The sequence below is a fragment of the Aplidium turbinatum genome, chromosome 5, assembly GCF_918807975.1.
Source record: "Aplidium turbinatum chromosome 5, kaAplTurb1.1, whole genome shotgun sequence".
Taxonomy (NCBI): domain Eukaryota; kingdom Metazoa; phylum Chordata; class Ascidiacea; order Aplousobranchia; family Polyclinidae; genus Aplidium; species Aplidium turbinatum.
This window is the reverse complement of record NC_137476.1, coordinates 10,203,514-10,231,259: the sequence shown is the minus strand read 5'-3', so window position 1 is coordinate 10,231,259 and position 27,746 is coordinate 10,203,514. Positions and strand designations below refer to the sequence as shown.

Below are 27,746 nucleotides of genomic sequence, written 5' to 3'. Positions count from 1 at the left end.
GCAGAGTGACTCAAACTTATACATAAATATAGTTTCAAAATACTGCAGATAGACTATTTATTAATTCTATTACCACGTGAGTTAACAAATAATTACAATAAAGCAACGCAGCCCACTTGATTCCAAATTAGTGCTTCTTTAAAACCGAAAACATTTCACTTAATTTGCAACTCGTGTTTGTTGTTGAAGTAAAGTGCGGTCAAGTCTCATTGGACTGGATTGCTCATATCTACAACCCAGACAGTCACTTTATCTGGTCCTGATCTGATAAAGACCTGGTCAGATCATTATCCGATCTGATAAAGATCTGGACCAGATAAAGTGGCTGTCTGGATTGTTTATTGCACAACAAAGCAAGTCCTTTACGCCAAAGCTTCGTTCTTCTCGTGTGAAGGACCAGTCCAGCCAACCATCTTTTGAAAAAATGTCTTCTGTGGTCATCGCATGTACATTGCAGCGTAAACAAAACTTTTCTATAGTTACGATTTCATCTGTGTTGTTGACTAACGTGATGTAAAACACAATTTTATTTTGGGATCTTAATTTCATTTCGGAAATGGATATTTTTATAAAAACAGTTCAAACGTATACTCATCATAAAACAACAGTATGGCAAAAAATCTAGATATTTTGCATTTAATTTTTGATAAATGCAGAATAACGTAAAAAATAAAATGTTTTATTATTTTGCTTCAGCTCCAGAATCTACATCTTCTTCTTTAGGCTTATCCGTTAATTTGGATTCTTCCGTAGCCGCATCCACAACCTCGTCCGCAGGACTACTGACTGCAGGAGTCTCTTCATCTGCCGGAACAACGTCGTTTTGTATGGGATCATCTTCTGGTGTCACTGCCGCTTTTTCTTCAGGATCCGATTTATCCTTTGTTTCCACTTGCTTGGTATTTGAACATCCCATATTGGTTTGTGAACGCTTCTTCTCAAAAATGCAACAATCAAAGCAAAATTTGCACTAATGTGGGTAAAGATGACAAAAGTCTGCAAAAATATTTTAAATGATGAATAAGGTTCAGTAAAATGTAGGCTACGACAGCAGGGATTTCTTACGACATGTATCCCTGTACGACATGTGATGATGTGAAGTATACCTTTCTCTGTTCACCGGCTTAATGATATGCTGCATACTGTAGCAGATGGGTTAACAAAGAGGAGTGATAAAACACTTTACATAACAATTTCAAAAGAAAAAGTATTCTAAAGTCAAGCTTGATGCGACGTATAATACGGTACTTTCTTATACGGTACTTTCTTTTTTCGCTAGACACAACGCCTCTCTAGGTTTAAAACAGATTAATAATATTTTGTCAGTTTAAGATATATGGAGACAGCTGGAATGTCCACTTAACCTTTTTACAACTATGATGGAATAACTAAAAGTAAAATGAAACCTGTGACTTCAACTCTTAAAATTTATCAACTAAACCTAAGTCTATAGCCTAAAATTGGTAGTAAATGAGCTAATTATTTCTACAAACAATAACCTGAAAATAAAAACAAACACAAATTAATTTGTTTGACTGAAATTGCTGAGTTTGCAAAGCAACGATCAATGCCAAAGCAACAAAATTCTGTTGCTGAGTGGGCTACCACTTCTTATCACTGTTGATGATAATGTTTCACTTGCAGCTTGCGATCTTCTGACCAACGCGATAGAATCGATCTTCAGGTTACCTGTGAAGATTGCCTTTTTTTCTGTGGTCGTGAAGACCATTACAAGATTACCAAAGATTTTTAGCTCATCAAACATTTATTATCGAACTACCTCGACTGGATATGCATGTGTCGTTATCTGAACTGGGGTTCATTTGAAATTCCAAACATAAACATCAGGATGGCCACGCCTAGATTTTTCACTAAGACATTGCTGTTTTGTCGGAATTTCTTTAAAGAAGGAAATGACTTTGTCAAAGTATGATTTTGTGTTGTTTTATTGCAACTTTACAGTTATACACTATCTTTATTGCATCATTAAAATGTGACATTTTGTAACATTACAGACTACACGTTTTATCAGTTCCCTTTATTTTAAAACAAACTCTTTGTCTTCAGACACTTTGTTCTCGTGTTACTTTCCCAACCTAGGAAACAACAGGATTTTTTCATTAAAAAATAAATGTTTTCAATTTGCTCTGCATACCAAATCACAGCACTTTGCATTGGCCTCAACCAATCTCCTCCGCAGCGGCGGAACCAGCTCAAAATTTCAAAGAGGACAAATGAGTAACTCAGTATTATTGCACATGTCAGTGAGTCCGGCGGCGTTTCACCGAAGGACACTTCCTGGGGGGGGGGCGTGGGGGACGTTTCCTATAATTTTTATGAAAAAATACCTTAAATAGCGCATTTTGAGAATATTTTTAGACAAAATCTATAGGTCTATAGTAAACTCTGGGAAGTAATGCTGCAACAGAGAGTAAAAAATTTAGAGCTTATTTAAGGTACATAAAATTGAAACAACTGTAAGAATAAATAGTGGTTAGTTCAATGGTAGGTTTCACTTTGTCAATAAATGCCATTTGCACAAAATACAGCTAAGTAGGCCACCTATCTAACCTTTATGTTAGTTCTGAGGTGTAGGCTACATGTCCACTTATGATTGTTTTTCTGTTTATTTGCATCATTGTGAGACCTGACACCGTCAATATCAATATCTATTGGTCAATAACTTAAAGAAAAGGTGGTGACGTTCAGGGACATAGCTACGGGGTGAGGCTTGAGGAACAATTTTTATCTTGTCCTCAGAAATTGTAGAGGGGCAAGAGCAAAAAAGATTTACTGCTACGTAAAAAGTACAAAAATTCACAAAGTTTGTTCTCGAAATTGATATTCACCCAAATTTAGTGCCTGAAACACACAGGAAACTCATAATGATGATAATGTTTCACCTCACCAAATCCCTATCTATGATTAACTAAACTTTGCATCATTTCAATAATCGCCACTTGTCTTGTGGGCATAACAGGATTTAATTACACTTCAAAACCACCATTTGTTTCTACATTTGTTGCACAGTAAAATCTAATATTTTTTACAATTGTAAAAACACGTTTAAAACAAACTGTGGGTTTCGATTTTGGAATTTTTGTGTCTGAATTATTCATTTTGTTGTTCAAAGACACTTTAGTGTTTTGGCAACGTGGCATTTGTGTACAAGTATCATTTTCACACATTACATTTGCGTAAGGTTTTGCAAAAAAGCTTAACCATTGAATTTGCTTACTTGAAGATTTAATCACTTTTGCTCTGTGGCAACTCTAAATGCATCGTTGTAACAAACAATCGTCTGGGCTTCTTAAATAGAGTTGCGTGAAAAGCTGACAAAGGGAGCCCAAAAAGTTAAACATGTTTATTATTTCTAAACATTTCTATTTCACACTCTATTCTTTTTGAAGTTATATCAATGTAAACTTATAGCAATGGATTGTAAACTAAATTGTGTTTTTCCTTGTATTCGTCTTTTGAACTGTTGTAATTTACTTGATGAATGATAATGTTCATGTACGTCTTGAATTTTGTATATTGTTGGAAATCGTGGCAGAACACCAGTTTAAGATTTAGGCTTGCAGCTTTTGATTTTAATTTTATGTAACCATCTATTTAAAGCAAAATTTTTATGCGTGTTGGATAATATCGGAGTTTGCCTCAATTGTTCGTGTTAAGTATTTTTCAAATTTTCTTTTTTACATGTGCAAGCTGAAGATGCTAGAAATAGATAGTAAACTTTTCCAACCACTAGATGTCGCTAAGAGTTGTAAATCTAGCACTTCGAATTGGACCAGACGTCATAATTGTCTGTGTTAATGGTACCAAAGGTCTAAAAGGCAAGTAGAAAAACATTTTGCAATTTTTAAGCCTCAGCGGTGGACAATGCACATCGTGGCAACACATATTTCACTTCTTAGCTTAGAGCTTCAGGCAAAGTGACATCACCATCCTCTAGTCTATTATGACCATTTCCGGCTAGCGCTTGCAAACTGCCCAGCAGTTGCAATGCTTTATTGTATAACGTTTGCTTGAAACAGGCAGCCTATGCCTCGTTTCAGCAAAAATAATCGAACTAGTTCTTGAGTTACAAACTGTAGATATCCTACGCCAGGAATGTCCAAATGTTTCACCAGGAGAGCCAGATTTGATGAGCCGGAAGTGCCCTAGGGCCAACAATCTTTGATAATTATGTTTTGCGCACAAAAAGATGCATGTTTACTTGTATAATAATATTGTATTAGTTAATGTCATTTTCATACAGCAAAGCAATATGCAGGTTTAAGTATTTTGTAATATAGCCTACCTAGCACAGGATATGATCAGTTAGGCTATATGAGCTATCTGTTTTTTTTTCAGTAAAAACTGAACCACCCAGAATTTTTTTTTAAAACACAGCTGTGTTAATGTGAAGGATGAAACCGACATCTTGATTTCAATATCCAGGTCAAGTGTGGTTCGAGGTTTGTAGTAGACAAGCATAAAATATCACGTAGTTGGCAGTCACTCAGTTTTGGTGTCAAGCGGTTCTTGTTCAAGTTTATAACCGAGAATGTCTGCTCACACAAATATGTTGAACCGAAAAAGTTCAACATATTCTTTGCAAACTTTTGTATTTTTGAAAATTTGATTTATCTAGCTGCTGTCAAAAAAGCATGGGGGAAAATGTTGCTGTCGTTTCGACGTCGCAGTAAAACTAAATTTTCTACAGGTAAGCTGGAGTCTCATCAGGGTTGACTCCAGTGGATATGTGTAGTCATTTTTATGGGTGTTTAGTTTTTTCAGCAAACCTTAAGCATATAGTCTACTTGTATTAAAAACAAACAGTGGAGGTGACTCGGTTGACCCAAATTTTTGTGAAGTTTGGTCTCCTTGTCATGTCAAATACTAATATATAAGTTGAAATTTGAAAAGTTATACCAAATTTAAGCAAGGTTTACTGGAATGGCCATTACATAATACATTTCTGTTAATGGTTTGGTATTTATTTATTGCCGCTTTTCTAAGGTAAGCTGACTTAAAGTTTACTTATTCTTAAAAACACAGTCTCATTTTACAGATAAATTCAGTTTATTGTTGAATAAACGAAGCTACTGTATAGTGTATAGATTGCTGCTGAACTTTCTGAAATAAATGTTGTTTTGCTGTTGTACTTTCAAATACAATCGAATTCATTAGTCTGCTACAATAGCGACGTTAAATAAATGCAAACGTAATCACACTTGCGAGCAAACTTTAAAACTAGTTAATCAATCACTTGCACAGTTATGGAAGGTTGTTTGTTGTGCAATTTGCCAATAAATGATTGGCTTGCGAACCTATTGCTCATTCGCAAATTCTCTAACAACTGAATAAAAAGTGTGTTACATTAGCAAGAGCACCAATCCCAGACTGATTCGTGTCTTCTCCTTGTTGATACATCAAGCCGATGCCATGTTTGATCATACCAAAAGTGTTAAATGGCTATTGTTTGTGAACTTTCCAACGTAAAACAGTAAAGATAAGTGCATTGAATGATTACACCATGTTGTAGCAGATGTAGACCAAATTGAAAAACTACTGTTAACCAGGTATTTGTGAAGGGGCATTAAACAATTAGTGGAAGCGTCCGATAGTTTCAGGGTCTAACAAGCGTTAGGTGGAAAGTTCGTTCTATTTTTGGAAATTATAGCTAACTGCAGCTGAAGGTTTTTTGTTTTTCAAGTCCAGTAAACTTATGCTAAAGCTTAATTTGGCCCTGCCCTAGGCTTCAATAGTATTATTTTTTATTTTTAGTGTAAAGCTGTTGATCAGTTGTGGTAATAGATTAGTGGGACATGACATTGCAGATTTGAAGACAATGATGCAAAACCATAGTAGAAAAGCGGCCAGTGGCTGAAAACTTTAATAACTATAAAGTAAACTATCACATAATGGTTAGGAAAGAAACTATGTTCGAATCGAAACTTTATCTCCATTCAGCGTCACCCAGTGGATAGTATAAGTTACAAACAACAAAGCTTCGACAATCGGAAACTTTGTCAAACTCAGTGACTAGGCCTGCGTCAGTGATTCAAAACCCCCACAGTAGGCTATGTAAAACTGCCAGTAATAACCTTCAGGGGTTCTCCCAGTCTGAGAATGATTATTCAAACCAACTCTGTTTCAATTTTATAGTTTACAATGAAGAAGAAGTAGCCTGAAGAAGTAGGCCCAAGCTAATTTACGATAATCCTACCATGGTTTATCAAATGAGGATTGTATTGACTTGTATTGCCTTTGTATTTGTTGTCAACACCAGTGGATATTATGTGGTGGAAAACTACTACACGATGGAAAAGCCTTTGAAAGAAGAAAACGAAAGTAAGTGCTGGTCAACAATTCAGTTTTTTTCTTAAAAGGCTCCAATATCAAAAATAAAGCCACACTCGGTTCTTTTACACTAAAAGTTAAGACTCGTATTGCAGCCTTTGCAGGGGACTCAACACCAGGGCTTTGGAGCATAGGCGTAAATGTTAAGTTGCTCCAGTTCCAGCTCTGGAGCTCTCTTTTATCATAAATTAGCTCCAGCTCCTGCTCCGGAGCTTATTGATACTACTGCTCCGGCTCCAGCTCTAGGCTCCGAAAAGTGCTTTCATTAAAATTATGACGACATATCAGTTTAATATCTAAAGCTTAAAATTGCCTGCAGTCAACTGTTGCTAACAAATGGCACAACTTTATGAAATGTAAGGTAGCCTACTTTCATCAAAATGTCATGCGGAAATGCGTTTCAAAACATATTCGTTAATTCAACATCTGATTACGCGAATAATTTCTTAATTTTGTTAAGGGTTGCTGTTAAATTATGTGAATTCAGCCAATAGTAGTAGCATCTTATGAAATGCATCGGAGCCGGAGCTATTTTTCAAACAATTGGCTCCAGCTCCAGCTCCGTTGAAAATGCACGGCTCCGGGGCTACGGCTCCGGCTCCAAAGCCCTGCTCAACCCATAATATTTCATAATAGCTTGCTGTCCACATGAAAGATTTTGTTTCGTTCTGAACGAAAGGCCGCATTAACAAACGTGTTGTAAAACTTTTGATTCTCTCTTCTGATTGTTTGTTTAATTCAGAGGTGACGAACCTGCGGCCCGCGGGCCACATGCGGCTCGTCAAAGAATTTTGTGCGGCCCGCAAAACAATTTGACAATCGCTCATGCATTAAACACAAAAGACATCTCAAAGCTGTTTTATGTCTTCACTGGTACACCTATCCTTTGCTATTTTCTTGCCCTAAACACTTACTTTCAGGGTTTAAAGTTAGAAAATAGGAAAGCCATAAGGTAAAGTTGTGAAAACACTAAGCCTATTCACCAACTTCACCTTGTATTTTTGGTCGATTCCAGTCTATGGCGTCATGGAATTTTGACAAGCGCTAAGTTGTGTGGCCCGATAACTCATGTGTGATTGACAAAGTGGCCCGCAACCGCAAAAAGGTTCGTCACCCCTGGTTTAATTGATCTTGCGTGCTGTGCGCACAGTCGACGTGTTGGTTTCTGGCGTGGTTTGCGAAGCTCTTGTTCACATTTTTCTTTGTCCACTTTTCAGTTATGTTGTGAGGGTTATAAAAAGTTTAGGTGCATACTTTATGTTTAGCTATGTCTTATAAAGCCTTTGTTATGGAAATCTTGTTAAGTGAATAAAATATGACAAAAGGTATTGTTATGACCCGCTTCTGAGTTTCGGATCCACATCCAATTTATTACTGTTTAGGTAGGTGAACGTGAGGAGATGTTTTTCAACATCTACCTTAGCTAAGTGCCGAACCAGGTTTGTGGGCTGCAAGCACAATGTTACCCGAAAAGCCATCTCATATTAATTGATTTGACATGAAAAATATATTGGCATATTTCTTTCATTTCGATTGTAACTTAGTTTGAGTTAAAATGCTTGATATTGGTAGGCCACAGAAAAAGACACTTCAATTTTTCTATGAGTTAGCTATGTGAGAATATAAGCTACTAACAATTGAATGTAACATAGCAAATATTACCTATGGATTGCAGCCCCCAAGATTGGTTATTATTCAAAGAAATTGCAGTTAACGTTGTTTTTGCAGTTGATATCGCAATTGTTTGCAATTCTACCAACTTTGGTGGTGACATCAATGCAGTGAGGTCATGCATGACTGCATACGCGTTGCAGCACAATTGGTATCCGTCGCCTATCGCTGGCCTCTTCAGCTACCAAACCTGGAATGGCTTTGATGGATTCTGGCAGGACGGAACTGCTTTAGAAACTTTGGCCAATTACATGCACTATGGAAACAACACAATGTAAGCAATGGCGGGTTTAGGCCAGTGACGTAGCTGAAAGAAAATTTTAGGGGGCAAAAGCAACAGTTGGGGACAGGAAACGTCATACAACAAGAATTACAGTGGTTTTAAAATATTGTAATGTTACAAAAAAGTTTTGTTTTGGGAAGGAGATAAAATTTTGGAGGAGCAAGCCCTCTCGTGCCTACGTTACTGGTTTAAGCACTTGAATACGTGCGCCTCAAAGTCAGAAAAATGCAAAATTTTACATTAAAAGAGGCAAAATTGTTTGGATGTTGTGCGAGTCACCTAACCCAAACCACAAAAAACTTTACTTTTTTTATTGTAACGTTGTATCCTCATCCGCTGGTTACGCCATAAACGAAGATGAAGGATGACGTTGTGCCGAAAACGTTTAAATTTTTCTAATCTGCTTAATGGCTTTTCTTTCTGTGTCTAAATAAAGTCATGTAGTAAATCCGTTTGTCTTACTGAGTTTTATTGGTTAGTGGTTCAACAAAGCGAACTCACCCCTGCAACTATAAGTTTTCAAATAGGTTACTTGGTATTTTCAGGTACAAGTCTGTCATTACTGGTTCTGTTAGGGACGTTTACTCCTTACTGGAAGCGTATTACCCTCAACCGTCTTTTGATGACATGGCGTGGTATGGTTTGAGTTACGCAAGAATACACGAGGTAACTTCACTAGTAATGACTATAGTTTTCTCGAACTTTCTCAGAAGGGTGTAATAATGAAACTTGGCTGTGATGTCAGGGAAATACAGTACAACTCAGTTACAATCCATTGATAGAGTAGGCTATTGTATTGCAAATTACTGTAGCTACTTTAATTTACAGCTTCAATATCAAACAAGATCTACAAAGTATTTGCGTGTCTGATTTCAATTCCTTTTGAATTTCCAATGGCTTCAAAGTCATGTTCGGTAAAATCTGAAAGTTTCTAAATTTAAAAAAAATAACAGTAGCCTCTCAAGTAGGCTACATGTAGCTCCCCATTCCCCACAAAGTGAAATTTCCATGACTTTTGACTCTTTATTTTTTCTTTAACAATAATGTCCTAAAAAGACAATATTGTCTAAAAACAATGTCTAAAAAGATATTATTGAAAGTAACTACGCACATTGGCGTAATTTTTTTAAAAAATTTGACGAAATTAGGGGTGCTCTAAGTTATCTTATGAAAATTGTCAATATAGGCTAATCAATTGAAAACCTGACCGATGGAAAATGTTAAAACAAATGACTCAATCTAATAGTAAATTCAACCATGTTTAGCCTACGTCATGAAACGTCGAATCAACATAAAAGAAGATAATTTTGTCGTATGTGTAATCGAATAGACTGCAGCGGTATGTCAAACGATCAGATAGAAATGAAAACAAGTATTACATGCGAGGCGAAAGTGATCTTACATTGAATATTGAAATATATTCGACTTTAATTTGTTCACGTCTGCCTTATAATGCGGCTTGCTATAAATTAATCACATCCAAATTTGTTTCTGCGGGTCGTTGTCTTGGAAACAAACTCCGTGACAAGTTCTTCCATGTTTAATTTCTCCGCCAATTCGCGATGACTACCTGTAACGGCCAAATTGTTCGGTCGTTGTTGCGTTTGAGTGCTGCGAAGGTAGGTCTTCAAGCGTCGTAATAACGAAAAGGAACGTTCGGCTTCACAGGAAGAAGTCGGCATAACAATGTAAGTTACCAGAGCTGCATATATATTTGGCATTATATCGACCATTGACGGCTGTGCAATGAATTTCTGACTTAGCGTATTCACTGTCACAACATCACCGTCACGTTTGCAACAAGCGAACCACTGTTTGCGTTCACGCAGCAAATCCTTGCGTTCCCAGTCACCATCATAAAATTTGCTTACTTTCGTAACATCGGCTTCTTTCATTGTGGGATTCTCTAGCACAGTGATTCTCAACCTTTTTTGGCCCAACGCCCCCTTCATAAACTGGCAAAATATTACCGCCCCCCCACCCCCCAACAAAATCGATTAATTACAAAAAGCAAATATAAAACAATGAATAACTTACTATCAATACTACAAAAAGTGCTCAATGCCAAGCAAAAAGCCAAGCAGAACGAATTACATCAAACATAGGCTAGTTACCAATCTCTAAAACCTTTACAGCCTGTTTTACCCTAAAAGGGGGATTATCAGAAGGTCCTTATTCAAATAGATTTTTGATGATTCCTCTTTTGATGATTCCCCTTTTAGGATGAAACAGGCTGTAAGGGTTTTAGAGACTAGTGACTTTATTTAACGAAAAGCAAATATATATTTGCCAGCATGAAAACAGTAGGCTATAGGCCTAGGCTACTGGTAGTCAGTGTGAACCTTGGGCTTGGTGAGAAAGTGCCAGTTTCTTCACATCCGGGGTAAAGCCAGTGAGAAACATTCGAAGATCACCTCTTATGGATATGTCAAGTGGGTTTCGCTGTTTGGTATGTAGCAGATTAACACCGCTAAACCATTTTTCCACCAGGTATTAAGTAGGAAATGCTACCACGAAGATGCGAGCTCTTTGACAAAATCGTTACGCTGGGCGGTAGATGGGTTAAACCAGAATGCACCTTAATGATCAAAACGCCCCCCTTGAGCCGATATAATCATACCGCCCCCCTACAAAATCAAAACGCCCCCTGGGGGGCGGTACCGCCCCCGTTGAGAACCACTGCTCTAGCAGCTCTAGTAGCAAGTCTGCCATTCGGTATGATGAAGAAGGGAAACGGCTAACGATTGCATCTGACGCCGTTTGCAGAATGTTTTTGTAGACGTTTGAGTAGAAAACAGCACTTCTTGACGCAGTGCGCGTGTTTGTGCTTAATTGTTACGCAATAGTACAATCATGTCTGCCTTTGATATGTGTGGCGCTGCGTGCCACCCACAAATGTAAAACACTGAAAATATTGCGCTTTGGTGAAACGACTTTCAAGAAAGAAAAAAAAAACGTTATTTAGCAATGCAAATTTCCATTTGAATCGGTGTATTTTGTATGCAAACCAGGGCCCAGGGGTGCTCTCGCATTTATGTTGTTACCTCAGATTTTCATTTTGGGGTGCTCAAGCACCCTTCGCACCCCTGAAATGACGCCTATGACTACGCACATTGGCAAGTGTTTCGATCTTCCGATCTCTTCAGCGTAGTAAAGTGAAAGTGGAAAGTTGTCTTGAAGTTTTGAGATGATGGTTTCTAAGAGTGATATTTTTTTTTATTCACTTGTTGATTTATTCATATCAGTTTGTATCCTCTGTGGATCCTTCTCTTGCATCATGGGCCAATTCTATAGATGTTTGCTGGTACACCCCTTCATTTTCTTTGAATTTCTAAATTAATCCTGGCAGTTTAACAACTATGGAATGCAAGTTTACAGCTTGATACAAAGTTGGGGTTGATCTGTTTCAGGTGTTGGGTGCCAGTGATAATTCGTCTTATATGAATTTCTTATACGAAGCAAACCAAATATACGACTGGATATGGGAAAACGGATGGGACAACTCTCTTGATTGCAATGGCGGTTTTTGGTTCGATCAGGTGAACAAATAATTGTTACCCAGCTCGCAGAGGTTGCCTTTTTTATATCGTTTCAAAGTCGCTACACATTAAAGCGCATTTGCAGTATTATTTAGTTACCGACATTAACGCTTTTAAATTGACAAGTTTTATTTGCTTTTGTCGTTTTGTTTGGGGAGTTTTATGCCCAATAATGGTGTTTTGTTCGAAACATCCACTTTGTGTTTGACCAAACTCATCAAATTAAAACTGAATTTCTATTGAAGTATAAGTTGCAAGGTTTGGAAATTTGAAATAAAGTTCCCAAATATTATTTTTCACGACAATAAATAGAATGTAATTGTCTTTCGGTTGACGAAGGTTGATATGCTGGTTTTGTGTAATCTGAGTAAAATTTTGAAAATTGATCTGAGGTGGCCCATCTTTCCTCATACTATATGTATAGTAGGCTATACAAGGCAAATTTCACCTCATAGCCTACCTCTATTAATATTTCGTTGAATAGATGAAATACGTTAATTTATTTCATCAGTTGAATGCGTAATGTCTTTACTTATAAATATTGCGTTATTTTCTGTTTTTAAAAATCACATGAAAAAATTATGCTCTTTAAGTAAGAACATGCGGCCCAATACCGCTGGTTAGTTTCGTTAAATGGGATTGAGCAAACACAGATCAAGCCCCTATCTGAGACCAACTACTGGGTTTACAGCAGCCTTTCAAAAACAGATTTAAACCTGCACCTGTGTAGTAGGCCTACTTTTACTTACTGCTCATCAAAGTGGCTATCTATTTTTAAAATCGGTCTACAGCAGCCTAAAATCGGAAATAATCTACAATTACATTTTATAGTTTGTTGACCAGTTAGTTTGCATAGTTCTTTTCTTTATTCTTCAGTCAGCATTTTGACTTAACGTTTATACCTACTTTTTGTTTATCTTTGTTTTTCTATTATTTTTCTATTCCAACAATAACGAAGACACACGGTTCCAAGCAAAACGTCGAAAACGCTCAAATGCTTCAATTGGGTGCGAAGCTTTACAGACTGACAGGAAACACCACGATACTGGAAAGAGTAGAGCAAACCTGGAAGGTAATTTAGTATATTTAAAATAATTTTAATAACATCAGAAATGTGGTGGGTCTGATTTCAAGTAATTTCATATTTCGTTGATGCTGCAATACTCGGATTGCTCTAAAAAAAATTTTTTTCCAGTTTATAGAGAACAACAAGCTAATCTGCAACACCACACATATGGTGGCCGATGGGGTGCGTTTGAACTGCACAAGTGATGAGAACTTTGGTCCGACGTACAATATGGGGCTTATGATAGGTAATGTATGAACTTTTTTTAAGTGACTATCGGCTTATCGAACGGCACAGGAAGGCAGGCTATCCTTGTTAGATAGTTAGGCTGTAGTATAATCTATTCCGAGCATTTCTAAAACTCTAAATATCAGAACTATCCAGAGTTTTTATGGAGTAGGCCTAGGTGTGACTGGAATCACCAAACATTTTTTACGCCTTTTAAAAATACATTACTTTTAAGTAGACCGTAAAGGTCAGGCTGGTATTAATAATAGCTATATCAAGTTATATCAACAAATACTTACTGTAGCTACATAAAAGTATTTATTGCTGCACTAAGAAAAGTAACTTAGGATACCCCTCGTTTAAGATGAAAATAACAAAAACATACAATTTTTTTTTAACTAGAGTTAAAATTACACGATTCGCGGATGGCATTTAAAATTCTCAATTTAATGTAAGCCTTAAATTAAATTCTTGTTGAATAATTATATTTTTAAATTTGTTTCAAGTATCTTTGTTTGGTCTCAAAAACCTTGAATCCAACCGTAAAATAGAAAAAAAAAATCAATTTTCATGGGTAAGCTACGTTTGCAGACGTCGAATCTATATAAAAAAAAATTGTAGAGACAATGATAAATGTTACCAAATATAGTATTATAAAATACCGATCAATACAATGGAATATCACGTTTCAGGCGGGCTAGTGGAAGCAGGTCAAGCCTTGAATCAGACTGAAAAGTTTCTTCCCCTTGCTCACAAGGTAGCAATGGCAACTCTAAAGCGTTCTACAATGTAGGTCTTGTAGGCTAAGATTTTGTTTAATATCTCTGTTGATAAAAGCTGGCAGAGATGACAGTTTAGAAACAGCTGCAGCATTTCTTCAGTTTATTACAACACTTTTATATGATCATAATTTGTTCATTTGAGCTGATGTGATAAACATCCTATTTCACAATGGTAGTTTCTCCATCAATAACCGATGTTGTTTTTGACCTTTTTCGGTCCGCTTGTTTATACCACTGTGGCGCCCGAGAGCTAATTTTCTCTGACGCAACGCGCGTCACTGTGACGTCATGTCGAATTCCAGAATCTTCCTTTCCAATCAACAAATACCGCGTACTTTCGGAATGCAGTCTTGTAATCAATCTTTGCTTTGTGCCTGAATCGCAGTACCACTGTATTTCATCGACTAGTGAATCCACCGTTGTATTACGTTAGATAATCGCATGTAGAATTGGCAATGCCTGTGGATGTGCCTCTCCAATTTAAACTAGAGTTCTTTTTAAGAAACTGCAACTATGATCCTTCACTAGACTGCTATTCACCAGCTCAGTGGCCGAGTGGTTTCGCCTTCGGCTCTGGTGCTGGTAGATCTGAGATCGATTCCAGGTCGGGTCAAACCGAAGACTTTAAAAACGGTACCGATTGTGTTCTATCCTGCATAACGCAGTGAGAATAAGTCGGGTAATAATGTGATAACAACGTAAACCTGATACAAATTAAAAATGAGCCCTGTCGCTAAAAGACCTTAGCTGTTGTAGAGCGACAATAAATAAAACCATAACATTATTATTAGACTGCTATTCACCAGCTCAGTGGCCGAGTGGTTTCGCCTTCGGCTCTGGTGCTGGTAGATCTGAGATCGATTCCAGGTCGGGTCAAACCGAAGACTTTAAAAACGGTACCGATTGTGTTCTATCCTGCATAACGCAGTGAGAATAAGTCGGGTAATAATGTGATAACAACGTAAACCTGATACAAATTAAAAATGAGCCCTGTCGCTAAAAGACCTTAGATGTTGTAGAGCGACAATAAATAAAACCATAACATTATTATTATTATTAGACTGCTATTCAACCAGCTCAGTGGCCGAGTGGTTTCGCCTTCGGCTCTGGTAGATCTGAGATCGATTCCAGGTCGGGTCAAACCGAAGACTTTAAAAACGGTACCGATTGTGTTCTATCCAGCATAGCGCAGTGAGAACGAGTCGGGTAATAATGTGATAACATCGAAAACCTGATATAAATTAAAAATGAGCCCTGTCGTTAAAAGACCTTAGCTGTTGTAGAGCGACAATAAATAAAACCATAACATTATTATTATTATTATTAGACTGCTATTCAACTATACTATACTGTTCGAGACGATTCGAGGATTATTCAACTCAGACTCGCTATTATTCTGTTTGTAATCAAGAATGTTAAATGGTGAAATGTAATATGCAGTATTCTGTTCTCTGGAAGATGCAGTCGTAAACGAAGTTTCTTTTCCCAAAAGTTGAAGTTCTTTTTGTTGTGATGAAGTTCCTAATGTAGCACGCCAGCATGCTAGTATTTCGGTAGTGGGATTGTCAATAGTTCGGTGTTCTCTTTTTGCTACGTTTGGATTCTGTTCTTCTGAAACTAGCAGTCAAGTTAATAAACAATGCAGTCTTAAAGGATTCTATCTTGTGGTCAAGTACTATTCTGTCAACTAGTCAATGAAATAGGCAGTGAAGAAGACTATCGTGTCCTGGTCATTCCTCGCCAGTTCTGATCTCGGTTCTGCCCAGGAATGTCGCCGTCAGCACGGACGGCTGCATATGAGCGCGCGTGCTAACTACCGCGTCCGCTACACCACTATCCTGCGTTTTGTGTCAATGATTTGTACATGATTTTTTTCCGTGACAAATCTACTTTCCCATATCAGCAAATGTTTTATTGGTTTTATTGTGATTGTTGTCATGAAATTCGTCTTACATAACCTTGTTTGATTAATTGATGAAATATTAATTCTCAGCTTGAGAAAGGTTGTTTAAAAGCTTAATCTTGATAGTTTTGCATAGGCTAGCCTATTTGCAGAGGCCTTGAAGTTAAACCACTGGCACAAGACATGTCAGCGAGATTGACAAAGTGAAAATTTGCTGTATTGGAGTGTTCTTATTTATTAATTATTTACTCCGCTAAGTGCCGCTGGATGAAGAGAAGTCCTTAAAATGCGTTCTCAAGGGCACACTGTGAGAGCAGAACCAGCAACGCTTGATTTTACGGTTTGTTGGTGCACAAAATCGGTCGCTTAACCAACTGCGCTTCAGCCGGGCAATATACCTTTAAATCCTTAATTTGTCATCTACAGAAATGGAATTTTGGTGGAATATTGCTCGCCTAATTGTGATAATGACGCGAAGATGTTTAAAGGAATATTTTTACGAAACCTCCGATACTTGATGGATTACACTTTTAAGAACCAAGATAGAGAAGGAATGGAAAATATCAAACTTTATCAAGAATTCATTCAGCACAATAGTGACACTGTGTGGAAGAACGACCGCTGCGAACCGACCGCACAAAATTGCACGATTGTTTACAAAGACGGAAGGTCTTTATACGATAATTCGGTCGGCCCGGTAAGAATTTTTACAGTTTGCAATTTGTTGAGAAAAAGATATGCAAGATAGTACATTGAATAAAACATATCGTGCAACTTTACATATAGCTACGGGTAATAAGGCTGTGACAGAAATTCTGTAGCCAGTGCCGGTCTTAGGGTTTTTCGGGCCCTGTGCGGAATATGCTTTTGCGGGCCCCAATGACAATAATCCAATTCAGTGGCGTCGCTAGGTACTTTGAAAGGGGAGGGGCGGCGGTGGCGGCGTGATCGCCAAAGACGACAACCAGCGGCGGGGGGGTCTGGGGGGCCTCCCCCAGAAAATTTTGAAAATTTACTTTGAATTTGGGACATTCTGAGAGCATGTTCAACAAAAATTTAGGTATGAATATTACTGTGAAGTGGTGCTGTCCGGTGGCATAGCAAAAGGATAAGATCATGCTTTCTTTGGCATTTTTCGGAAATAAAGCTATGTCTCTACAGTATGTTGAGTCTGGATGCAACCTATTTCGTCCCCTGAAATCGTGTAACAAAATTAAGTTTCGACTTATTTCGTCCCCTGAAAAGATCGAGAAATTTTGAAATGTTTGCGGCAACTCCGATCAGCGATTTCGGCTATGTCGTTTTTTTTTCTCGATCTTTTCAGGGTGCGAAATATTCAGGCGACGAAATAGGTTGAATTCGTTGAGTCTCTATGTTTTCTTGTTGCGAATTCCTTTGCTGAATTCACTTGTTGAATTTTTCCTTTGAAAATGACAAAATTACTGCATTTTCTGAGTAAATTGCGGGCCCCCTAATTTGCGGGCCCTGTGCGATCGCACGGTTTGCACATCCCAAAGACCGGCACTGCTGTAGCGCATCCTATCAAAACGTGTAGCCTACCGCAATTTACTCTAAAAAGTAAAAATAAGTTATGGAAACCTGCTTGTAAAGAGCTTCAATATAGCTTGCTGCTTATTTAGTGAAATTTGGTAAACAAAACAAATCCAATAATCTAATTTAAACATTTTCTTAGTTGTTCAAATTAATGGTCGGTGAATGCTAAGAGCTATCTTATATAAAAATCGACTGCATGGCCGAGTGGTGAGAGCCCTGGTATGGCAATCGAAAGGTCGTCGGTTCGATACCGCTCAAGAACATACGGCCGTGTCTTTGGCAACCTAAAGGCATCCCTGAAGGTGGACACGAAAATTGGCTTTCTTACTTTTCTGTCCACTTAATCTAAATCTTTAAACACTGGACGTAAGTCTGCTTAAGGCAAAAGAGACAAAGAGTGATACCGAAAACATGTTTCCAAATGTCTTTGTCCGATTGTTTGGTAGACTCATTCGAATATAGAATAGTATTTGTTTCGAGCCTTCAAAAAGCGTGGCTTCAGATTATTTCTCTGAAAATAGACTAACGCATAAAAATGTTCTAATTCCTGGCTAAACAACGTTTATTCAATATCCGTAATTGTAAGATATTAAAACCAATTGGTAAGTGAAATATATTAATTAACTAGTTTTATTTAGGTATTTGGAATTGAATTTTCTGGTCCTTTCAATTACTCGGCTCCGATGCAACAGACTGCTGTTTTAGATCTCTTCGTTTCGGCGATAAGCCCCAAAACGTCATGCAAGGGGAGCCTGTGCAGCTATGACCCTCCAATACCCGAGCCACACCCCCTAACTTGCAAAGACAATCCTTGTCCTTCTGACCAACCTTGCTGTGAATACGAGCAAGACTATTATACTTGCTGTGAATCAACGCAAAAATGTCAGGACGGAGAATGCATTTAACTCACATTTTGCAGTTTCTGTCATTAAATTTATTGATGTAGTGAAATTTTAATATACTGTATTTCATGTGCAATAAGCTTATAGGCTACTATCAGTATTACCATAAAACACAAAGAAACTGTTTAACCGAGTCTACTCTAGTCGAAATGTTTGCAACGACCTATCACCAGCTTATTGACTATATCACAAATGGTCAAACTTCATAATCCAAGGCCAGTTAGAAAATTTTAGTGCTTACTGTAAGGCCACGTAGGGTAGCTAGGGATGCCCCACAAAATTTCTAAAATGTTAACTGCCAATAAGTGTATTTCCAACATTTTATGAGCAGATAACATTTTATGAGTGGTCGGTCATTATTATGCCTGTTCCATACAGTTTAGTTGTCCGTCTCGTTAGCTCAGTGGTTACGTGCCCGGCTCAAGATCATGCGGCGCTTGTTCGACTCTCGGGCTGTGCACTTGAGCAACGCATTTCAGGACTGCTCTTCATTCAGCGGCACCTAGTAAATGGAATAATTCCCCAGCAACAACACTTCAACAATCGGAAAACTTCACTCTGCCAATCTCGGTAACCGGCCCTGCGTCAAGAGCCTCTACATAGTCTACAAGCATGCGAAACTACCAGGAATAACCTATCAAGGCCTTGTCAGTCTGAAGATAAAGATTCTAAACTAACCAACCAGTGTTAATCTACATCGCAGACCACCTATCATGTTTTTACTACTCATGTACTCGACTATGATTTTCGCCATTAAAAAACCATCGCGTCTTATTTGCAATCAGTTAGCTGGCCGAGATTTGTACTCGAATTTCGAACGTTTAGCCAGCTTATTATATTAGTTTTACATACCGCAGTTCACTGAGAGGTAAAAGGTAAAGGTGAGTCCCATACTTGAATCCAAGCATCGAGGGATGAGAAGATAAGGTTCTCATTATACTAAGCCATCGGCAGGGCCTCCGAGAGAAATCAGCACTGGTCGGGAAACAACACGAAAATTGGGCCCCATAATATTTTTTAGCAAATATTGCATTGCATGTTCGTGTTAAGCTGAAATTAGCATACTTTCCTCAGCATGAAAAGAACTTCGTTCAATGTAAAAATCATCAATATATAATCACTGGGTTACATTTGCAGCAAAAATGCCATTGAGGCAAACTATTTTGTCTAGAAAGCTTTGTAAACACACAATAGGCCGACAGGCAACGAAAATAGTTCAACCAAGCATTTAATTCAGGAGTGTCCAAACTTTTCCCACGCGATGCAGATTTGATAATAAGTGTTCGCGGGCCAACAGCCACAATGAATTTTCTGAAAACTGCATGTTGAATTTACATGATTTTTGTGTGTCTGCAGGCCAAAAATAACACATCGTACAACAACAGGTACGGGCCATACAAAACGTCTCGTGGATCGGAGTTGGCCCGCGCGCCGGACTTTGGACATCCCTGATTTAATTCAAACTTACTTTGGACATCCCTGATTTAATTCAACCTTTTCTGGACTTTTTGCAATGCAAAGTTACGGATCATAGCATCAAATGATAAAATTTTGCGACGTCTGAATTGATGCACAACATGTAGGCTATAGTTAGGCTTTTCAATCGGTTTTGAGTCATAGGCCAACTGGAACGCAAACAATTCTTTACAAATTTCAGTAATTGCTAAAACCACGTTCTCAAAGCACAGCCGTTGGAGGTAGCTACCGGAATACAAAACAAAATCATAACAAAACTATTTGGAAAAATCTTTCGAAAGTTGCAATCAATGATTCCTTGTGTAGAGATTATGGGGTGGTTCGTTCTAGTTTTCAGCTGAAGTTTGCTGTGTGACTTTCTGTCAAAAGTAGGCCTACCAACTCATCCAAAATGTCTTGAAAAATGTCATTGTTGTAGCTTACAAATGGTTTAAATTTGTCCCACATCCCCGCACCTGCACAACAGACATACGATGAAATTTTCATGGAACTTCAAACTCATCGTCGATATGTTTAAGTTTGTTCATACATTTGTCAATTCCAACAACTATCGAATCCTTTGCAATGTACGATAGAAAACATTTCCTTCGAATGATTCAGCTAGTTAAGTGGAGTTATAAAAGCGTTCTATCCTCAGGAAAACAAAGTCATTTTTTTTTAAATTTACAATTGTCACTGCAACTTTAGCTTGCGAGTAGTAGCCTACTCTTCTCAGTTTAGGAGTTTAGGGAGTTCTCAGTTTAATCTTGTTTAGGACCGTAATCCACATAATACAAAGCAGTCACAAATTTAAAACTGCTAGTTGGAGGCTACTTTAGCATTGACTCAGCTTCCGATCAAGCTCTTGTTGGTTCCAACTTGATGCATTTAAGAAACGTCTTTAGAGCTTCAATTGCAGAAGGGTGATGTAAAGCATTGGGTTTGACTGCACCACGCCTTGATTACCCTCTCGAAGTCAATTTTCTTTGCAAGATGATAAGACAGCTTTCTTTAGATTTTTTAAAATTTTTCCTCTGACTGGGCTATAACTTTAAAGATGCCCCAAGCTTACAGATAATCAATTACACCAAAAATGATAAGACATTTGAACAACGCTGTCTGTAGGCAACATTAGGCTATGAATTCCAACTAGATTCAAGCAACAACATCCATAAACAAAAAACTCAAATAAAGAAAAAAACTCACTACCTTCCAAAATCACATCATGAGAAGCATGACCAACAAAAGGCTACTTGACCACACGAAAACAGAAGATCTTTTAACTATGACAAAATTACATCCAATTGCAGCAATAATTAAGTTAATAAAATCAAAAGTTTTAAAACTGTTTGGCCACACTAAAAGATCACAATTCGGAATCAGCAAAGTTTGCACAGAAGGCAAAGTAGAAGGAAAAAGAAAACGGGGCAGACAACCAAAACGATGGCAAGACAACATCCAATCATGGACCGGACTCAACTTGGCGACACTGGGCGAGCTGGCTTAAAATCGCCACTCTTGGAAGCAAATAACTCATGTTGATGCGCAATCTGCTGCAGGCGGAGATAATGACTGATGATGATCCATAAACAAAAAATATACCGGATTTACTTTCTTTAATCGTGCTTGGAATGATACCTTTAACTTTCCCAGACAACTTATGTTGGATACAACATCCTATGCCTGGCCAACGCAGATTTTGAAGTTAAGGTTCAGTTGTCAAGCAAAAATAGTTCCCGCTTAGCTAAAACAGCGCCAATTTTCAAGTTGAAACTATCAATACAATCGAAACCGTTCAGTGATACAGAAATCATTTTAGCTTCAGATTTTACGTTTTGAAGCTGTTCAACATCGCCTACCTTAACACGAAAATGATTTGTTTTTGATGAGAAGCATCGAGAGTGACATTTACAATGATTGAGAAATACTTGGAACTACGCACTTCATTTAAGAATTTGTTGATTATTTAGTTGGTACATTTTTACTTTAGTACTAAAAATGGGCCCCCCTCAAAAGTGCAAAAACAAAAAACTACTCGTTTTTCCTTTACAATGTTTTGCTAGGGGGGAAACTGGCCCGACTTCCCCCCCCTCTCGGAGCCACTGGCCATCGGCAGGGCCGGATTTAGCTGATGGGGGGCCCGGGGCACTTTTAGATCGGGGGGCCCCCTGCAAAAAAAATGTTCGCGCCTATGGCGCGAAAAAATACCTCTGCGTCTACAGCAGCATCAATCCAGCACTGCACAGCATTTTGCAGAAACTTCAAAGACTGAAAGGAAGAAAAAATAACACAAAATCACATTTTCTACACGTAGGGGGGCCCTTCAAAAGTCGGGGGGCCCGGGGCACCTGCCCCCTCTGCCCCCCCCTAAATCCGGGCCTGGCCATCGGCACTAACGAGAGTAGGGTGGCCAATTCCTTTCTCTAGGCCGCAATTACGCCCACCCAATTTATTACACCCTGGGTAGAGGTAAGCGGTGTTTGTCAACAACCAGCATAAACCGGGAGTCGAACTAGGATTGCATGATTGGAAAGCGAGCGCCTTACCCGCTGCGCTATCCCACTGATAGGGCAACACCTAAACAAGCAAAATTGGATTTTTTTTCTACAAAATCTCAAGATTTCTAGAAATTGGTCGAAAAGGCTGCTGGCCACAGACATGCTGGTTACCACACAAGAAGCAAAATTTTCGTTAAAAACATGGAATGTAGCCAAAATATGTGCGCATAAATGTGTGCGCGCATCCGCCCCGACAGCTCAATTGGTTGGCGTGTCACTTCTGAAGCGAAGAAGCTTCAAGAATCAAGATCAAGCAGCGCTGGTTCGGCTTTCGAGGTGTGCGCTTGAGCAACGCACGTTAAGGACTACTCTCTATTCAGCGACACTTAATGAATGGAATAGTTCCCCGGCAACAAGACTTCAACAATCGGAAACTTCACTCTGTCAATCTCGGTGACCGGGCCTGCGTCAGTGATTCCGTCAGCCACTACAACAGGGTTGCTCAACTAATGTCAACAAAGGTCCAATTTGACAAATTGAATATTTTAGCGGTCCGGTAAATAAGTTATTTCCCACGTAACCACGAAAGTTAAATTAGCCTATCAACCACTTTTTTAGGTAAAATGTAACTCCAGTTGGTTTTCTGAGAAAGTGTTGGGGAGTCTGGAAGTCAAAGCCCCCCTGCAACTTGGATAATCACAGTAAAAATTGCTTCCTCCAAGTAGAAATCTGTTTAACCAAGCCCTGAAACCTGGCAATGAAGTTATTCTTCCAAAAGCTCAAGGTCCACCATCAACACCCAAAAGGTCCGGATTCGGACCGCGGTCCGCCAGTTGAGTAGCCCTGCACTACAAGTATGCGAAACTGTCAAGATTAAGCTCTGCAAGAAGCTTTTCCAGTCCGAGGATAAAGATTCAATCAATCAATCAAACTTGGAGGCAAAATATGCTATGCAAACGAAAGAAAACAGGAACACATAATGACTTCCACTGTTAAGATGTGATGTTCTGTGCTTCAAGTAGCCTCACATCTTTTAATGCAGACATTTCTAAATAAAGGGAATTTTTTTTTAACTTGTTCAATTTTGCGTTGGCGCCGGAGATGAAGACTAAAGCATTTTTCTCGAAGGGCCAGGACGCTCAGTAGCCTATGTAGGCTAAACTCAATGAAACAAATGAGATTCCTAGAGTAGCCAGCAATATGATTGTGCAAGAGATCGTCATCGAGGCTAACGAATCGTTTCTGTCTAATACGATGGCGAGTCGTGAGGTATTTCTGGCCAAGGACAGCTCAGCGACCAGCGTTGTTTTGAGGTGCAGGCAACGAGAATAAAAGCTTCACAGGAATAGCAGAAATACTGTAGCTTTGAGAGCACACCTAACAATTAAGTGACAATAGTGTAGGCTACAAGCAACAGAGTTGCAAAACGTATTGATAGGACTAGCGATAGAAATACTTTATTTGCATTCTCTCAGCGGACTCTTAGACATGGCACAAACTCAGATAATCCTTTTCAGAAGGCTGTGGAACAACATAGAATCACGTAGCGGAACACAATGCCACACACACACAACACTACATTTTTATCACAAATACCGTACTCAATGTGGTGTTCGTGTGTGACGTAACAATGACCCACTATTGTCGTCTTGTTATCGTATGCGCAATGATCAGTTTAGTACTGTAGTTCTCGCTTAGTGGTTGCTGAATGTGAAGTGTTGCTTGATTGTACAATGTACATAGTATTGATAAGCTGTAGTTCTTTCACAATTCAGATATACAACATGGCGTCGCCGGCATTTTAAAGCCGAGCCAAGAGAAAGCTAGAAGGACATTAAATTTGCTGATAGCCTAGATTTATTGTCAGCTGAGGTTAGCAAATTTTGGGTTAGCAAAGGCTACCTAGTATTTCTCATCATGCCAAAGTCGCGCAAAGTATTAGAAGCTGAACTTCAAGCAGCTAAGAAGAAATTATCTGAATTAACTGCAGCGTAACCCACAGACACTGAAGCTGATGAAATGGCCGCAAGCTCAGCCACCCCAGCATGGCTTCAACAATTTTTAAAATCGCAATTAGAAATGCAACATCGCGCTCAAGTGCAGACAGCTGAAAGTCAGCAACAAATGCAAAATCTAATTGCCCGAATGAGTCAGCCGCAAACGCCTGCAGAAGATTGCCCACCAACTAGGCACAGTGAGGCCGGGAATCATCGGAATGGCCCGTTTCGGTGAGTCCGATTCGGTGAGTCCGATTCGGTGAGTCCGATCCCTTAACGGGGGATTTTTTCAATTTTTTTTTTTAATTATCGGGTACTGTAGCCTAATTATCATTGCCGTTTTAGGGTTAGGGGTTTGGGGTTAGGGTTAGGGGTTAGAGGTTAGGAACTCACCGAATCAGACTCACCGAATCGGACTCACCGAATCGGACTCACCGAATAGTAGCAGATCCGGGAATCATAGACCCTCAAAAGCAGATGCGCAGAAGCCGCCTGTACTTAATGTAGGAGTCTCGTTAGGCGAATTTTCAAGATGGCGGAAGTCGTACAACGATTACGTCACAGTCTCGCAAGCAGCACAGCTATCTCGGAACAGCCAATTAGCGTTTATGAGAAGTTTTTTCTCTATAGAAATGCGAGAAGATCTCGAACATGTCTTACTCATACCTGATGACACCGAGCTTCAACCGGAAGAAGTTCTCGATAAAGTAAAGGGTTACATTCGAAGCCAACGCAACATAGCCTTGGATTGTGTAGCTTTCGAAGAAAGAAGACAGCTCGAAGGGGAATCTTTTGATTCGTTTCTTATTGCTGTTAAAACGTTAGCTAGAGAAGCCGATCTTTGTGTGAATTGCTTAGATCGCCGCTTAGTTACAAAAGTTATGTCTGGAATTTCAAACAAGGTACTTCGACAGAAATTGTTAGCTATCACGCCGCTTCCAACTCTTCAGAAAGTAACTGATGTTTGCAGATCAGAAGAAGCTGCAAAATCAGACGAAGCTGCCATGGAAAGGACGCGGAGCAGGTTCATTAACCGAAATAAATTTCCGCGACGTCCATCTAAATCTAGAGAGAGAGATGTGAAATCATGCAGAAGATGTGGAAAACCGAACTGCCCACCCAGAGGACAAACCCAGTGTCCTGCTAAAGACAAGGTATGTCTAAAATGTCGCAAAAGTGGACATTTTGCTTCTGTATGCCACTCTAAGACGTCAAATTCTGTCAGTCACGTAACTAACAAGAAACACATAGGTCAAGTTAAACGAAGTGCTATTAATTCATTGCACAAGGATAGCCTACCAGCTCCGAAAATTTTAGTTACATTGCGATCAGCAAAATCTAGAAGTGTTATTGGTTCCAGTCAAGCCACGCCGGATACCGGTGCTGAAGCCACCCTTATAGGAACAGGCAAGCTTAAACAGTTAGGGTACGATCTTAGCATATTAAATCCACCAACTAACGACCCTTTGATGACCGCGAATGGACAGTCACTTACATGCATTGGCACTTTGTACTGCAAAATAGAGTAGGGAGAAATGTCTTCAAAAGAAACCATCTACAAGTAGAACTCGGTTAATCCGGATTCGATTTGACCGGCGATTCCATCCGGATTAGGCGAAGATCCGGATTAACCGATGACGGTTCTATCAAGCCTGACGTTACCTAGATAGAAGGGTATCGGTAAAAATCACCGAAATTGAACGCATTAGTGTGGTCATCTGTCAATTCCGAGACGCGCGATCACCATATTAGCGATAGAAATAATTCTTTTGAAATGCAGTATGCATGTAAAACGAAAGTATTTGTAGACTCTGCGTCTAACGCAAGAACACACTGGCAAAAGTTATATCTTCAGACATGCGTGTCGGAATAATCTGTAGTCACTCAAAACTTTTGAAAACAGTTACAAAAGACGAGTTTCTTTGGAAAACTTACAAAAAATCAAACAAAGTCTTCTATTGGAAAAACATCACCGACATACCGCCGAAAATTCTACCGACATCTTTTCAAGTTACAGTACGAGTTTGAGCATTTGCACACAAATTTTGCGTTAGGAGGGATTACTGTTCATGAAAAGAAGAAATCCGCAATAATTTATTGCGTCACATTAACGGAACAATAGATAAGAAATTTCTCGCAATAAGCCATGTTACGATTTAGCATAAAATGGCAAAACTGTCGGGAAAATCCGGATAAAGCGATAGAGAAAGCGCAACTTTTGTCCGGAATAGGCGAAGATCCGGATTAAACAATCCGGATAATCCGAAGCCGTTTCTCAAGAAAAAGATTACAAATCATTTGTACTTCCAGTTTCATCCGGATTAGGCAAAGATCCGGATTAACCGAGTTCTACTGTATGTGTGTAAAGAAGTTGAAGATTTTTTACTCGCATGGTATGTTTGCAAGCAACTTAGTATTTTGCCACTAGACTATCCTAAACCTCTAACCTTACATCAATTGCATACTGCAAAGCAAATTTCAAGTGTAAAAGAAAGCAAATTTCATATTTAAATCAACCTACTCTAGAAGAAGTCGATCAGATGAAACATACACTTTTGAATGAATTTCAAGATGTATTTGCTAACGATGGCGAACTCCGTCAAACGAATGTCAAGCCGATGAAAATCTCTTTGAAGAAAGAAGCACAACCATATGCTGTATCTACGCCTCGTCAAATTCCTTTGGCGTACAGACACCTTCTTAAAGAAGAACTTGAAAAAAAAGTTGCAGCTGGTGTAATAGAACCAGTTACAGAAGCAACTGATTGGGTTCATCCTATCGTTGTGGTGCCAAAGCCAAAAGGAGGTATTCGATTATGTGTTGATCTTCAAAAATTAAACCAATACGTTCGACGCCCTTACTATCCATCAAAGACGCCGCATGAAGCCGTCACAAATATTCCATCTGGGACAAAATATTTTACTACATTGGATGCGGCAAAAGGATATTGGTAAGTCCCTTTAGCTCCTGAAAGCCAGGACCTCACTACTTTTATTACTCCACACGGAAGGTTTAAGTTTCTAAGAGCGCCTATGGGATTAACTTCCTCCCAAGATGAGTACTGTGCCAGAGGTAATGAAGCAATCTACGGCATCGACTTTGTCGAAAAAGTTGTTGATGATATTCTAGTTTACAGCAAAACAGCGCAACAAAGTCTCGACACCGTTGTCGAAGTGCTCAATCGATGCAGAAAGTATGGAATCACACTCAATCCTTGTAAGTTTAACTTCATGTGCACCACCGTTGACTACGTTGGTTATGTGGTGAGTGAGGATGGAATAACAGCAGATCCTAAACAAATACAAGCTATTTCCGATTTTCCCACCCCCAGTAACCTTAAAGGTCTTCGCTCCTTCATGGGTATGGCAAATCAGCTAGGAAGATTCACGTGCAGACTGAGTGAAGTCGCTTCTCTTAGAGATTTGTTGAAACCCAAAAACGCTTTTGTTTGGACCCCAATTCACGATCAAGCATTCAAGGAGACAAAAGCAATCCTTTGCAGTCCTCCCATCCTAGC

At 38.9% G+C, this 27,746-nt stretch overlaps 1 protein-coding gene across 1 annotated transcript; it reads left to right on the top strand.

Annotated features, from left to right (window-relative positions):
• Positions 1-6,246: 6,246 nt before the first annotated feature.
• LOC145770767 (uncharacterized) lies at positions 6,247-18,981 on the top strand. The gene is made up of 9 exons (XM_082582483.1): positions 6,247-6,342; positions 8,080-8,296; positions 8,851-8,971; positions 11,716-11,844; positions 12,803-12,916; positions 13,040-13,157; positions 13,831-13,927; positions 16,250-16,520; positions 18,016-18,981. Exons 1-9 carry the CDS (start codon positions 6,312-6,314, stop codon positions 18,280-18,282), a joined length of 1,365 nt encoding a protein of 454 aa, XP_082438609.1. The 5' UTR covers positions 6,247-6,311; the 3' UTR covers positions 18,283-18,981.
• Positions 18,982-27,746: the final 8,765 nt, after the last annotated feature.